The 15,953-nt window shown below is 35.8% G+C and overlaps 1 protein-coding gene across 10 annotated transcripts in view; it reads left to right on the forward strand.

The window, feature by feature from the left end:
• Positions 1–15,953, forward strand: part of HEATR5A (HEAT repeat containing 5A) — a 116,743-nt gene that overhangs the window by 65,226 nt on the left and 35,564 nt on the right. For all 10 annotated transcript variants that reach the window (XM_082384038.1, XM_082384039.1, XM_082384044.1 and 7 more), the window contains 6 exons: positions 3,228–3,391; positions 3,618–3,793; positions 9,852–9,957; positions 10,725–10,915; positions 12,227–12,386; positions 14,967–15,156. In XM_082384038.1, coding sequence (XP_082240164.1) covers positions 3,228–3,391; positions 3,618–3,793; positions 9,852–9,957; positions 10,725–10,915; positions 12,227–12,386; positions 14,967–15,156 — 987 coding nt within the window. The remainder of the gene's footprint in view (positions 1–3,227; positions 3,392–3,617; positions 3,794–9,851; positions 9,958–10,724; positions 10,916–12,226; positions 12,387–14,966; positions 15,157–15,953) is intronic.

The raw sequence follows: 15,953 nt of genomic DNA on the forward strand, positions 1-15,953 counted from the left end.
GGGCTTTCACTGCAGTGGCCCAGGTTTGATTTCTGCTCAGGGAACTGAGATCCTGCCAGACACCCGGCACGGCCAGAAGAAAAAAGAAGAAGAAGTTATATAACTTTTCATCATGGTTGTCCAACAAAAGCAGACTTTTGTCATAATAGTTGCTTAATTTTCTGGAGCTTTTATGGAGTAAAAATTGGGTTCTTAATTTTTATTTCCTGTCTTAGTTTTGTTACGGATCTCCTTTCAAGTATTTTAATTTTCTCTACACTGAACATTGCTCCTCGTTAGCATCAGAAAGTGCTGTATTTCTACAACAAAAGCGTATTTGCATTTTAAAATTGAATCATCTTTGAGTACTTTGTTCAGGGACAGTTAGGCCAGCAGTCACTTTAAATGAGAAATGGAGATTTACCACTGTTGTCACGTTTAGCTGTAGTACCAAACATACCTTGCGTATTGTACTACCAACAAAATTATTTTTCTGAGTATCATATACTGGTGATTAAACTAACAGACATTCCTTTAAGCAACTCTCGTTTGCTTCATTAAGTTTTTATTATCCCTGTCTGCTGTCCCCAATTCCTGTGTAACCTCTCCTTTCTCTAACCTCAGCAGTTCTCTTTTCATCCTCTATGAAACTTAGTACTTCCTACCTTCATTTTATAGTTAACATGTGTGTGTCCAGTATCTTATATCTTCTTTTTTTTATATATATGAATTTATTTATTTATTTATTTTTATTTTTGGCTGCACTGGGTCTTTGTCGCTGCGCGCGGGCTTTCTCTAGTTGCGGCGAGCAGGGGCTACTCTTCGTTGCGGTGCGCAGGCTTCTCATTGTGGTGGCTTCCCTTGTGGCAGAGCACAGGCTCTAGGTGCACAGGCTTCAGTAGTTGTGGCACGTGGGCTCTAGAGCGCAGGCTCAGTAGTTGTGGCGCATGGGCTTAGTTGCTCCGTGGCATGTGGGATCTTCCCGGGCCAGGGATCGAACCCATGTCCCTGCATTGGCAGGTGGATTCTTAACCACTGTGCCACCAGGGAAGCCCTTCTATCTTCTTCAAGGGAGGATTATATATAATAACATCTTTGTATATTATATTAAACACAGCATCTTAAGCACAGTTTGAATGAATGAATGATGGAGCATGATAGTTAAAAGCTCAAGTTCTGAAGCCTGGACTGCCTGTGTTTCAGTCAAACTCTGCCATGTAACTGCTGTGTGACCTTGGGCAATTAACAAACTCTCTGTTCCTGTTTCCTTACCTAATAAAATAACAGTACTAACTGGACCTCCTGAGGTGGTTATGAAAACTATATGTAAAGCTTTTGGGACATTTACTGACACATATTACATCCTCAATAAATATTTGTTGTTACTACTCTTAGCACTACTAATAATACAGAAAATAATGGGAGGTGAGCCCTTCCTAACTCATCCTATCACTTCTAATAAGTAGACTCAGTCAAGTCTTCATTTCGTTCTGATGGTGTTGCTTAAAACCAAAAGTGAATGTTTCTCCAAGATGATTTTTACTCGTTCCTAAAGTACTTAAGTTACAAGCTAGCAAGTCATTTATGCTCTAGGTGGATAAAATTTTCTATTGCTAATCCATCAGAAAGTAGGATAAATATCTTTGAAATGGTAACTTAGGTCAATGTGATAAATGGACCAGTTTTTCCAAATGTATATATAAAAGAGCCAGCCATACGTTGTCTCATGTCTTATGGAAAATCTCAATGCCGCCTATGAACTAGGTTGGCGCCCAAAATACAAACAAACCAAAAAAAAAAGATGAATCCTCCCTAGATCCAGGTTCCAATTTACAAAAAAATGCAGACATTAAAGGAACAAATTAAATTACCTTGGGGGCTATAATCTGTAAAAACTTCTATAGAACAAATCATCTCATTTCTTCAAATAAATTATAGGGAATAAAAGTAGAGGGAAGAACTTTAGATTGAAAGAGACTTAAGATATATCAGGTAGCTACAACATGTAGACTTCACTTAGGTCTGGATTCAAACATAAAAAGCAAACAAAAACAGGCATTAATGAAGCAATTGACAATTTGAGCACTGAACGTGTATTTGATGTTTAGTGATTTTTATTTATTTATTTAATTAATTCATTGTATTTATTTGGCTGCACCGGGTCTTCACTGCGGCATGTGGGATCTTCGTCGCAGCATGTGGGCTCTTAGTTGTGGGATGTGGGATCTAGTTTCCTGACCAGGGATCGAACCCAGGCCCCCTGCATTGGGAGTGCGGAGTCTTAAGCACTGGACCCCTAGGGAAGTCCCTGTTTAGTGATTTTTTTTTTTTTTTTTTAAATAGCAGATTTTTTTTTTTAAAGAAATTCACGTTCTTTTATTTATTTATTTATTTATGTATGGCTGTGTTGGGTCTTCGCTTCTGTGCGAGGGCCCTCTCCAGCCGCGGCAAGCGGGGACCACTCCTCATCGCGGTGCGCGGGCCTCTCACCACCGCGGCCCCTCCCGTTGCGGAGCACAGGCTCCAGACGCGCAGGCTCAGTAGTTGTGGCTCACGGGCTTAGTTGCTCCGCGGCATGTGGGATCCTCCCAGACCAGGGCTCGAACCCGCGTCCCCTGCATCGGCAGGCAGACTCTCAACCACTGCGCCACCAGGGAAGCCCCTGTTTAGTGATTTTTAAAACACGAAATTGTGATAATGAGATTGTTTAAAATGTCCTTAACTCTAGTGATACACGATGAAATATTTATAGATGAAATGATATGCTTTCCAGGGATTGCTTCAAAATAATATGGGGAATGGTGAGATAGTAGATTGGGGGTATAGGTGAATGAGGTTAATCCAGCTGATTAGGATGAGTGACAGTCGTACGCTGGGGTGGTGGGGTGTTAGGGTGTCATACTATTATGCCTTCTTTGTCTGCCTTTGTATCTATTCCTCTTTTTTCATTCTGTTTTTATGCTTTATGTCATTTAAATACAATGGTTGTAGTATTTATTCAGTATCACAGAGTATACATCCACACATACTTTGAGATGTCTGTTCTTATCCTTGTGACCAGCAACACGTAGTTGAGCCATTCATCGGTAGGACCTTCTCAAGGAGGAGATATATTAGCTTCGGCTGTGACAGATTAAAGTTAGCTGATATGTAGATTAAAGTTCAACCTGGGCTTTTTTAACCCCATTCTTGGACCAGTTAACTGCTATTACTAAATTGCTAATTGCCCTTTTTCTCTGATTGAACAGGATACCTTTGTGCTGTCCTCAGAGAGCTGGCTGCTGACTTGACTGCCCCTGATGTACAGGTGGCAGCATCCACATTCTTACTTCCACGCCTCTGTCATCAGGATGATCTTCTAATGTTAAGTCCTTTGCTACAAGATACTGACCATAGATTTATTGAAGAACAGGTATGGTCATTTTTCAATAACTCTTTGGGTTGATTCAATCTGTAAACAGTGGTTTTATTTTTATTTTGGGGCACGCCTTGTGGCACGTGGGATCCTAGTTCCCCGACCAGGGATCAGACCCGTGCCCCCCCTGCAGTGGGAGTATAGAGTCCTAACCACTGGACCTCCAGGGAAGTCCTGAACCAGTGGTTTTAAAACCTTATATGTAATTTTTTTTTTCTTTTAGCTCCTGCTTGGTAATGGTATTGCTTGCGGAAGTCTCGAGTATGACCCTTATTCTATTTACGAGAAAGATGTAGAGGGAGATTCGGTGCCTAAGCCCTTACCTCCAACACTATCAGTTATTAGCTCTGCAGTCAAGCTCTTTGGAGTTGTATGTGCTCATGTGGGAGAAGCTCAAAGGTAAACCATCTTCAGTAGTTCACTTATCCTGAAAAAACATTTCAGGATTGGTAATTGGTTCAATGAATGCATAATAAAGAACCGGTGGGTAAGAATGATGTTGTCAGAAGTTCTCATTAATATCAAAGATTTCTTATAGATGACAGGTGAAGGTAAGATTAAGGGCTCCTGTTCATTCACCTGGCTAATATTTAATAAGAAGTAATTAAGTCAATGATGAGATTAAACTGAAAACTGCTAGGCACTATTGTGGATGCAATGCTTTTCCCACATTAGCTTCTCATCTAGCTGAAAATACAAATGAAAAACTCAGTGACACAAGAACAGTGATTTATGAGCTATTGTTACAAAGTAAAACACTGGTTTTCTGCCTACACAAGGTCTCACAGGCTTCCTTACCTTGGAGGCTTCATCAAGCCATCATAGATCCAGGGATTAGTCTTCATTTAGTAGATTTTAAAAATTAGATTAAAACAGATTAGTCTTCAATTTGGTGGATTCACTTCACTCAAAATGAACTTTGGTTTTTAAAAATCAAAGGCTTCTTGTACTTCCCTGGTGGCTCAGTGGTTAAGAATCTGCCTGCCAATGCAGGGGACATGGGTTCAATCCCTGGTCCGGGAAGATCCCACATGCCATGGAGCAACTAAGCCCGTGCACCACAACTACTGAGCCTGTGTGCTGCAACTATTGAAGCCTGCACTCCGAGAGCCCGTGCTCTGCAGCAAGAGAAGCCACCGCAATGAGAAGCCCACTCACCACAATGAAGAGTAGCCCCTGCTCGCCACAACTAGAGAAAGCCCACGTGCAGCAACGAAGACCCAACACAGCCAAAAATAAATAAAATTAAAAAAAAAAAAAAGGCTTCTAAAGATTTCTCATTGAGAATGAGTTTCTTAATAACAGGATAATAACTTTCTTGGGGATCAGAAAACACTTCTGATAGCTAGTATCCAGGAAATTCTGTTTCTATCTGAGACACTATGTGGGAAGTGAATCTCTCCCATAGGCTGTGCTGGTTAACAGTTTGTAAATTATTAACTATCCTCATTCATTCCCATTCATTCTCTGTCTCTTTCATGCTAGACAAGCAACACGCATTTGACTAGATCATAGCTTTTACATCATTTTATCTGTTGTCTTCCAGAGAATACCAATTAGGTAAGGAATTTACCTTGGTCTGTTTGATGAAGACTCACAAAAAATATTTGAGTCTTGTCAGCAACACATTTCTGAAACAGGCTTTTGGATAGTTTACTTTCAGTGGATAGAAAAATGAGTAACATTTATGTTGATTTTTAATAGCTTCATGTCTTTATTTAAAATGATAGTATTGATAGTATTTACTCAGTATTATATGTTACATGTATATTTTGAGATTAATTTCAAAAGTGCTTTGAAATTTGTAGCCTATAGTTCACTGTGTATACTGTAACTATAAAGTTTTGGTTGTATTTTAAGATAATATATGACTAAATTATAAATGAATGCTATAGCACTAAAAGATGAGAGGAGAATCACAGTGGACTGGAATTTTCAAAGAAGAATTGATGGAGAGGATGAGATTTGTACTAGTCTGTAACTGTACTATTATCTAGTACATACAGTTAGTTTAAAGTAATTAATTTGGATTAATACAGCAGTAACTACAGTAGATGGAACAGGGGTAGCCTTGTGGGCAAAAGATTTAAATTAAGCATGTTTTTAAATGACTCCACTAAACTCTTTTTGATAGGTCTCAGATAAGAAGTGAAAAAGAAAAGTATACTTCTTAGAAGCTTTCCTTTTAAAAAATTGATGGTATTACTCTCCTAAAGAAGGTGGGGTGTTTTTTTGGTTTTCTTTTTTTTTATTTCTCCCAGATTTACTGCCTAATTACAGTCTCAAGGAAATAGTTTCTTATTTCTGTTGTTTAAAGTTTAATAAACTTTAAAACGTGCCAAATTTCTTTTTATCCCACCTAGATGAAAATAATATATAGAATGAATATTCAAGGGAGGAGAGGTTTTGTTTGTTTTAATAAAAAAGTTGAGACCTGGTAAAAGCAAAACATTCTGTTTGGATTCTAACTGAATAAAAATAGTAGGCAGTGGTTTGGAGAATTTTAAAGGAAGTTGTCTAGCAGGATCCCAGATTCAGCAACTATCAGCAGTCTCCAGTGGGTGCCCTTAGAGCACCACAGAGAAACATAGATAGGAAAGTTAAGTTTCTAATTTCCTGTTATCCTAGGTATGATACTTGTTTAAAATGGGAGACGTTTCTTCTTTGGGCCATAGATTTTGCATTTCTAGAGAAGAAATATCTTAAAGTACCTGTATTCAACAACAAGTGAATATTTTAAAGCATTTTGTTATCGTGGTTATCTTCGTGTTTAAACAGTTTAAAAGAAGCTCTTGTAGTTAACATGACATTGTCCTAAGATTAGAAATAGGTTTTTCATATTTTATTTATGTACTTAGAAATTAAATTGTCTTTAAATCAGTTGATTATCTTTATTTTTTATTAAATTTATTTATTTGTTTGTTTGTTTTTGGCTGCATTGGGTCTTCGTTCTGCACGTGGGCTTTCTCTAGTTGCGAAGAGCAGGGCCTACCTTTCATTGTGGTGCGCAGGCTTCTCATTGTGGTGGCTCCTCTTGTTGCGGAGCACAGGCTCTAGGCATGCCGGCTTCACTAGTTGTGGCACACAGGCTCAGTAGTTGTGGTGCACGGGCTTAGTTGCTCCACGGCATGTGGGATCTTCCCGGACCAGGGTTCAGACCCGTGTCCCCTGCATTGGCAGGCGGATTCTTAACCACTGTGCCACCAGGGAAGTCCCTAATTATCTTTATTTTGACTATAGGATTCTAAAAATAAGAGAACTTTGCATCGATAATTTTAAAGCACTAAAATGTTTAAAGCTCTGGAATATCAAGATATTTTACACAGAGAAGAAGTTATTACTGATCTTGTGCATGTGTTGTTTATGGTTACTTTTCAATATATTTTGCACCTAATTGCAACGAATGAATTACTTAATTCACCTGAAGATTGTTTCACCCTTGACTGTACATTGCAATCATTGGGACAACTTTATAAAACATAGATTCTGACTTAATAGTAATGGTATGCATACTACATTGGGCACTGAAATTTTTAAAAACTCCTTAGGTGATTCTGGTGTACAGCCAGGTTTGAGAACCACTGCTAAAAATGCTATAAAATAATGTAGATTGTGAGTCGATGGAGAGAGAGGAAAAGGATAGTTATAGTTCTCAGTAGTGAAAATTTTCACCATTATACACCCTCTCTGAAAGTATAAGTAAGGTAAATCAGCATTTTCAAATTTTATGTCTTTACTGTTTACTCAGTTACCTATGTGTTTTTATTTCATCCAGACTCAAAACTTTTAATATCTAATTTCATTCTGAATTAATAATTATATGTTATAATTGATACCACTTAGGAATACCAATTCAGTATTACTGAAAACTGGTCATCTCCATCTTCCTGAAGATTCAGAATGTTTTGTTGCGATCTCTGTCAGAATTTGGGGGTAAAGGATGGAGAAAAATATTTTGGGCTCCGGTAGTCTCATTTACAGTCTTTGGCCCATGAATGTGGGCAAGAAAATAGTACAGGTCAGGTTTTATTATAATGTAACAAAATTCTCAAGCTCTAACCTTAAGTATTTTTACTACTTTCAACATGACACAGTTCCATTATAGCAGGTGACTAGGATGTGATCTAATAATGATGTTTTAGGTTTTAAATTCATAAGGCTGACCATATGGTTATCCTTACTTTTTCTTCCTGCAGGGCAGTTTGGGCATAAATATATTCTTGAAACATAATGACTTAAATATGATCTTGGAAAACAGGCAGAAAAAACTTTTATATGATACATTAATCATGTTATTTATAATAAAAATTAGAAATGGCCTGAATGTCCCAAACTAGGGAACTGGGTAAATAAGGTATTGTATTGCCAGACTATATAATACTAATAGCTATTTAAAATTATTTCAGTACATGTGGAATCTAAAAATACAACGAACTAGTGAATATAACAAAAAAGCAGATTCACAGATACAGAGAACAAACTAGCGGTTACCTGTGGGGAGGGGGAAGGGGGAGGGGCAATATAGGGGTAGGGAATTAAAGGTACCAACTATTACGTAAAAAATAAGCTACAAGGATATATTGTACAACTCAGGGAATATAGCCAATATTTTAAAATAACTATAAATGAAGTATAACCTTTAAAAATTGTGAATCACTATATTGTACACCTGTAACTTATATAATATTGTACATCAACTATACTTCAATTAAAATAAAAAAGAAATACCACAGGAGGCCAAGATAAAAAAGAGAAAAAAAATTATTTCAGTGCAGTAATTAGTAAGATGGGATTAATGTTTAGGGAAATGAAAAAGAGTTACTAACAAAGTGTATACACTGTGATCCCAGTTTTCTAAAAATGATATCCATATACCTGGGGTGGGGACGGGACCGGGGAGAGACTAAAACAAAGATGCCAAATGTTAATAGTGGCTCTTTCCAGATGGTGGGATTGTGGGTGAATTTCATTTTTCTTTCCTGTGCTTTTCTGAGTTTTTCAGGTTTATTATGATGAACAGAATTAACCTTGAAATAAGGAAATAAATATTTAACTAAATAGACTAATAGTTACCGTGGTTTTTCCCCAAATTTTTAGTGATCCACCATGTTTATTATATTCTCTGAGTTGATTTTATGTATATTGCTTTCCTCAAGTCATACACATGTAACTTCACACCTTCCCTTTTTTCTGACTTAACTTCTTCCACAGCTGGGTTTTTTAAAGCACAATACCCATATCTATTCTGTTTTGATAACAGAATTGTCATTTGGAACAAAACTGTATTTGGGTCTTGTGGCCTCACCAGAATGATAGAGATTTAGTTACAGGCTCAGAGATACTATTGCAAGTACGTTAGAGTTGAGTAAAAGTATACCCATGTGCCATCTTTAGCCAGTCATGCCCTGTTTTTACTCACTGGGTGCAACTGTCCTTTATATTGTTCAACAAGCACATTTGACTGCTGACTACATGCCAAACCCAGATACCAGAGAGATGAACATAAACTATAAGGTCTATGCCTACCATCAAGATAGTTCACAACGGAAGAAGTATTCTTAAACATTATTTCAGTTTTCCTGATTTAAAGGGAGAGAAGCGGGGAAAGGAAGTTCAGAGCTCTGAAGCAATGTTTCTGAACATTGGAGAAATTGGTGGGAAAAAATGGGGTGATTTATTTCATGGTTTCATATCTTTAATCTCAACAAATGGATTTTAAAAAAGGACATGAAAAACAACTTATGGAAGCTACATTAAAACCCATGGACACATTCAACCCCACACCAAAAGTAATGTGCATATATTCATCATAGTTAGAATTGTGAAAGTAAGAAATTTGCTCTCCACCAGTAGGAGAATGGTTGAATAAATTGTAGTATGTGTGTAGTAAAATTTGGCTTCCTGAAAATTATCAAAGAATAAAAATGATTTGAAAAGTGCTAAAGAGATAATGTTAAGTAAGAAAAGCAAGTGTAAAAACTGTGTTGTATATAGTATGATCCCAAGTACATGTTTAAGATATGGTTGGGGTTCGAAAGGCTGTGCTGCTTCTCATTAACTGAAGGCAGTGCTACCTTTAAAACGAAGGAATGTATTTGAATCCAGTAAGTCCTGTTATTAAGAGCAAAAATGTTGACGCAAGTGACTTTGAAAATATTTGTTTAGAAAATAGTTGCTGAAATAGCTGAATTTGCCCAGGTAAATCTATATTAAGTGATACATGTGTTGCTATTTTTTCACAAAATAATGCTTCTCCCCCACTGTCATAATGACACATAATCAAAATAGTTTTGCATTGGTTGTGATGTATTTTCACTTCCTAAAATGCTTCAGTGTGTTTGACAACAGTTTATCTCATTTTAGTAGTTCCAACAAAATGCAACAAAACAAATTTGGAGTGGATACTCAGTACTGCCCTTTGACTTACTTTATCTTTAAATCTTGTTTCTGATTTTAGGCTTCTCATACTGGAACGGCTTTTGGACAGTATAAAGCATACAAAAGGAGCTCGTCAACAAGTAGTTCAGTTACATGTTGTTTCTTCAGTTTCTAGTTTCTTGAAGGTAATTCTGTGTTTTAAAAATTCACGTTTGCTTGATTTTTTTTTTTTTCCCTAACGTATGGCCAACTAAGTAGGTTGGGGAAGGTGTTTTTAAAGGGCTGGTTTTTCCCCCCCCGATTTTTCTTAATGTTTCAGGATTTGTAATTCCCCTTTTACCTTTTTTTTTTTTTTTTTTCTTTTTTTTGGCCACACTGCATGGCATGTGGGATCTCAGTTCCCTGACCAGGGATCGAACCCGCGCTCCCTGCATTGGAAGCACAGAGTCTTAACTACTGGACCGCCAGGGAAGTCCCTCCCCTTTTACTTTTTCTCCATATAAAACTTGTTAGTCAGAAATCAAACTTACAATCTTGGCTTAGAACCATGCTTTAACCTACCAACCCTAATATCCCAGACCTGGGATTGGCAGACTATGGCCTATGGACCAAATCTGGCTCATTGTTGCATTTATGGCTTATTGTTTCTAAGTAAAATATAATAGGCTTCATTGATCATTTATTTTATGGAAATCCCTATTAATGTTCTTCTGAACACATATATACTACAGTGAAAATTGATCACCATATTGTTTGCCTGGAGGTTTAAAATTCTAAAGTACTTCATGAGAAAAATTATGTACATTTAGTGTGGATTTTGGTATTCTGATTTTTTTTTTAAAGGAGTAATCACCAAATATGAACATATTTGGTTAACCAGAATATACATTCCAAACTGGATAAGAGAATTTACTAGAGTTGCAAGTTTGGATTGTTTTTTTACATATTTCAGTATGTGGCTGGCTCTAAAGGACATTTGGGTCCAGAAGAAATGAGAAGACCTGTCCTCGCATTGGTGATGGGAGCCTTAGAAAGTCCCAGCCCACTCTTGAGATGTGCAGCTGCAGAGGCATGGGCTAGATTAGCCCAAGTGGTTGATGATGGAGCTTTTACTGCTGCATTAGCTCAAGTTAGCTTTGACAAGTAAGTGAATTTCTTATTTAATACTCATAGGCTATGTGTCAAAACTGGGTGTAGCTTGTTGATTTGTTGGAACTTATGAAACTTCATTCTGATAATTAACTTTAAAAAATTGAGAAATGTGTATACTTTAAAATAAAGGAGAACTTCCCCCCCACCCCCGCCGCCCGCCTTGGCCTGCTTGTTTTGGAACATAAAACTATTACTAGTTCTCTGGCTTTAGTTTTTATATGAGAAAGATCACTATCTATATGAGTGATGTAATAGGCCATCAGTGGACTCTGGGAGTAAGAAGCTTAAGGAGTTTTATCATGTAAAATATAGATGATAGGTAGTAAGAACAACCTAATGGAAAGAGAGAAGGCTGCAGGTCAGGAAACATAAACTATATTTTCATTTCTACCAGCTTTGTAACTGTGAGCAGGTTACTTAATCCTCTCAATCAGTTTTCCTCTATTTCAAATAGAAGGTTATTAATACTACCCTGCCTACTAAGAATGTTAAGGTAAATGAGATAATAAATATGAAAGTAGTATGAAAAAATAAAACAACTGCAAATAAAGTTCATGATTATATTAGTTATACATATATAAAGCTATATTATTAGTGGTGGTAGTAACGCAGGCAGCACTTTCACCTTCTAGTCTACTGAATCTGTGTATCTTGATTTGGTTATGAGCTCAACGTCTGATGTCAGATTACTAACTCGGTTCAAATCCCAACTCTTCCATGTAATAGTTGGTTACTTTGTAAGAGTCACTTTGGCTAAAATGACTAAGTCATTTTGATTTCCTCATCTGTTAAAAGGAGCTGATAATATCAGTAGTGTGAATCTCAAGATTGTTGAGTGGATTAAAGGACCAAATGTAAAGCGCTTAAACTAGTATACAATTCATAAGAAAACTCCTAATAAATAATGAGTTCTCTTACTATATTTAATTTTTAAATCAAAGTTCTTGAGTTGGAACTCTCTTTATATGGAATTAGAGTATCTCAGCAATGAGAGTTTTTAAAGTATAACTTAATGATAAAGTAATAATGCCTGCCATATGAATTTAGTGTGTGTGTATTTCTGAGAGACATTGAAATTGCTTATATTTAAATAATTATTAATAATGGTAAAGACATTTTTATTTAAAATGTTTTTCTTTTCAAGATACCTTTCAGGTTATTTCAGAATTTTTTTTATCAGTTAACGGTAAATATATTTCTGAATTTTGCAACTCTTCATACAGAAAGTTTGCCTAAGTGACAGTGTGCATGCATTGGTTTTGTTTCAGTAATTGTCATTTATTTTTGTTTCCATAATCACAGACTGAAATCAGCAAGGGATGCAGTTACCAGAACAGGACACTCATTGGCTTTGGGATCCCTGTATAGGTACTTGGGAGGAATAAGTTCTTCTCAACATTTGAATTCTTGTGTTGGAATCCTTTATACTTTATCTCAGGACAGCACTTCTCCTGATGTGCAGGTAAGTACTTCATGTGATACCTTCCTTGAAATTCTTGATTTGTAGATAATGCAGATTATGTTTTTATTGACCATTACTAATTTATAAAATAATTCTTGCTCCATAATAAAATCAAAGCCATTGTTAACCTTGATGGATTTTTAAAATTCAAATCTCATTCTCTTTACTTCATACTCAGTGTCTAAAGTCAAATTCAATATCATTTTCTGAGAATGGATCTCCCTTCCATCTTAAAACAACGTCTACTATTTTGTAGAGCTTAACAGGTACCATGCATTGTATTACATTCTTCTAAACATATGAACATATTTAATCCTCACAGTAATCTAGGATTACTGTGAGGATTAAATATGTATATTCCCATATAAAAATTCCCATATAAATATGTATATTCCCATTAAATATGTATATTCCCATTATACAGAAAGAAAACTGGCTTACAGAAGCTAAGTAACTTGCTCACAGCTAAAAAACTAATATATCGTCAGGTGAAGAACATAAGTCATGGACTCTGAACTCATGTTCTTAACCACTTTACCATATTATTATACGTATCTTACCCATTTCTGTCAATCATCATTCTCCTGCTATCTTAATCACATCTTGAATGATTGTTACTCTTCCTGCTTTTTTAATCCCCTTATTGTATCTCTGTCCCCGCTGTGTGTCCTTAATTACTACAGTAGCCTCCTACCTGGTCACTTTATGTTTAAGTTCTTTTCTTTTCAACTCTCCCTAGATATGAAGCCAAAAATGTTTTCCTGAAAGATTTTCATCTTGCCACTTCCTTACAGAAAAGCTGGGGAAACTGCTTATTGCTTCTTAAATCAACTTCTCATTGAAGTCCCATCAACTGACCCAGAAACTTTCTCTGTTACTAACCCAAAGTACTGGTCTTCTCCTAAGCTGATCTTCCTACTTTCCTCCCGCACATGTCATTCTCATATCTGCACTTAATGTTTTTCCTATTGCTCTTCTCTCTTTCTATTCCTTTCTGATAATCCACATTTTTTAGTATTCTAACATCCAGTTTAACCACCTTCCTATTAAACTTCAACATCCTACATAGCTTTCATTCTTGAGTTACCATATTACTAATAGTTTTCTTTTTTTTCACATCATCTATTACTAAGTTGATTTATAAGGTGTTCCATTCTTTCTTTCTTCATTCCTTTAGTACAGTACTTTTTGCTTCTGTTTATTATATTTCTCCTTTTCCCCTTCAAGAAGTCTGTTCTGAACACACATCCTTTTATATTGACTATCTTTTGTTGATTAATTTAAATTGTTCTTTCCGTGGCATCCAGTGTCATCAAATCTGACTATTCTTGATAGCTGCAATCTCTCACCTAATGGGAGTTCATTTTTGTAGCATTTAAAGTACTGTAAGCTTTTCATATACATCTATTGATAAGAGGGGTAAAAGTTTCTCAGCTGATTTCCTAAAAGGAGGACTCTTTAGATACTTCTTGTTATAAAAAGTTCAAGCATACATAAAAGTAGAGAACATGCTATAAGGAACCTCTTATACCCATCATCCAGCTTCAGTGGTTATCAGTGTTTGGCCAGTCTTGTTTGAATCAGAGTTGCCAAACTTATTTTATAAAGGGCCAGGTAGTAAATTATTTAGGCTTTACATGTTATACAGTCTCTGTCAACTGCTCAATTCTGCCATTATAGCAGGAAAGCAGCCATAAATAATATGTCCACAGATGAGCATGACTGTGTTTCGACAAAACTTTATTTCTAAAAATAGGTGGCAGGCAAGATTTGGCTCCAAGGCATTTTGTTTAATATAGAAATACATATTTATATATAACATGTATATTTATTTTATAAATATGAATATTTAAAATATTTATTTTCATAAATATATTTATTTTTATATATTTATAACACTGCACCTGTTAGAAGTGTTCATCTCTGTGAATAAAGTATAGAAACTGAATACACCATGTAACCAGCACCTGGATCAAGAAACAGAACAGTATCAATACCCCAAACACTCTCCTCATGTTCTCTTCTAGTTACTACCTGTCCCACCAAGGATAACCACTATCCTAATTTGCAACAGCATATATTAGTTTTGCCTGCTTTTGTACTTTATATCAGTGGAATCATATGGTATGTACTTTTTTATGTCTGGCTTTCTTCAACACTGTGTTCAAGAGATTTGTCTGTAATTATTGCATGCAGTTGTAGATATTGTTGAATCTTTTAAAAACTTGAATTTTCATTCTCTATATAGATTAAACATTAAACAGTTTTCAACAAACCAGATTTAGTTCAGGCTGTTAGCTAAAGAACCAAACACTGTATGGAATTCTTAGTGCTGAGATATATGCACATATGCCATTCTAAATTAGGCATTTGTCTCTTGATTGTTTTTTACTGGATATTTAAAGAGAAAAATTTTCTTAAAACTCCTGAAGTTCTCCATTTCTCCAAGTTAGTAATAACACACAAATACTTTACTGTGCTATTACGTTATCACTTGCTTCAACAAAAGAACAACCCATTGTGTTTTATGTTTCTTAATTCTGCTATAACATTTTAAATTGTTTTTCTCTGTCTTCACAGACCTGGGCACTGCATTCTCTCTCATTGATAATTGATTCTGCTGGCCCACTCTATTACACGCATGCAGAACCAACCCTTTCTCTTATTATTATGTTGTTGTTAAATGTGCCTCCTACTCATGCTGAAGTTCACCAAAGCCTTGGTCGCTGTTTGAATGCCCTTATTACTACACTGGGTCCAGAGCTACAAGGTATGCATAGCTGCTCTTGTGATGTTTTACATAAAAATATTACGTAAAAATGAATTCAGTTCCTATTATTGACTCAAACATTTCTCAATAAATTGAAGTTTAGCAGAATGCTTTTTTCAAATATATGGGCAGAATGTTGAGAACAGTCTTGGGAAGACTTTGACTCCTGGATGACGACATGATAGAAAAAACATAGAAACTTAATCTAAGCTTCACCAGCTATTACTTAATTGGGTGACTCTGGGGAAATCCTCATGTCTCTAAGCTTCAGTTTCCTCTTCTATCAAATAAGAGAAAATCTGAAAAACCCTTGTGATTGGCACATAGTAGGTGCTCAGTATATTTTGTTAAAATAAATGCCAGTCTGATTTTTCTTACCTTGAAAAGATAAGGAGTACCATATTTAGAAAGATTAGATATGTCCTAAAAATGCTTCCCTTAACAAGTAAAATGACAGACATGAAATGGAATAGTTTAAAGAACTCTTTATCTCTTTTGAGATATAAATGACAAAGCCCCAAAACTCAGTTATTCTGATCTATTCAAATGCAAAGTACATGATTTTAATATATGAAAGCAACTCTCAACTAATACAAGCAGGGTGAAATGTATTAGCACTTTCTAATTCTACTTTGATGTAAACTGCAGATAGTCTTAGGTTCTTCTTTGCCTAATGATTTGTGTTACCATAAATCTTTCAGACTAAAAATAACTAACATAATCTAAAAATCTATAACCTGGATTATCCCTGCTTTTGTAGAAGAAATTTACTTCACAGAACCTTAAGTTTAAGATTG

Source organism: Balaenoptera borealis (genome assembly GCF_965194805.1).
Source record: "Balaenoptera borealis genome assembly, chromosome: 3".
Classification (NCBI taxonomy): Eukaryota; Metazoa; Chordata; class Mammalia; order Artiodactyla; family Balaenopteridae; genus Balaenoptera; species Balaenoptera borealis.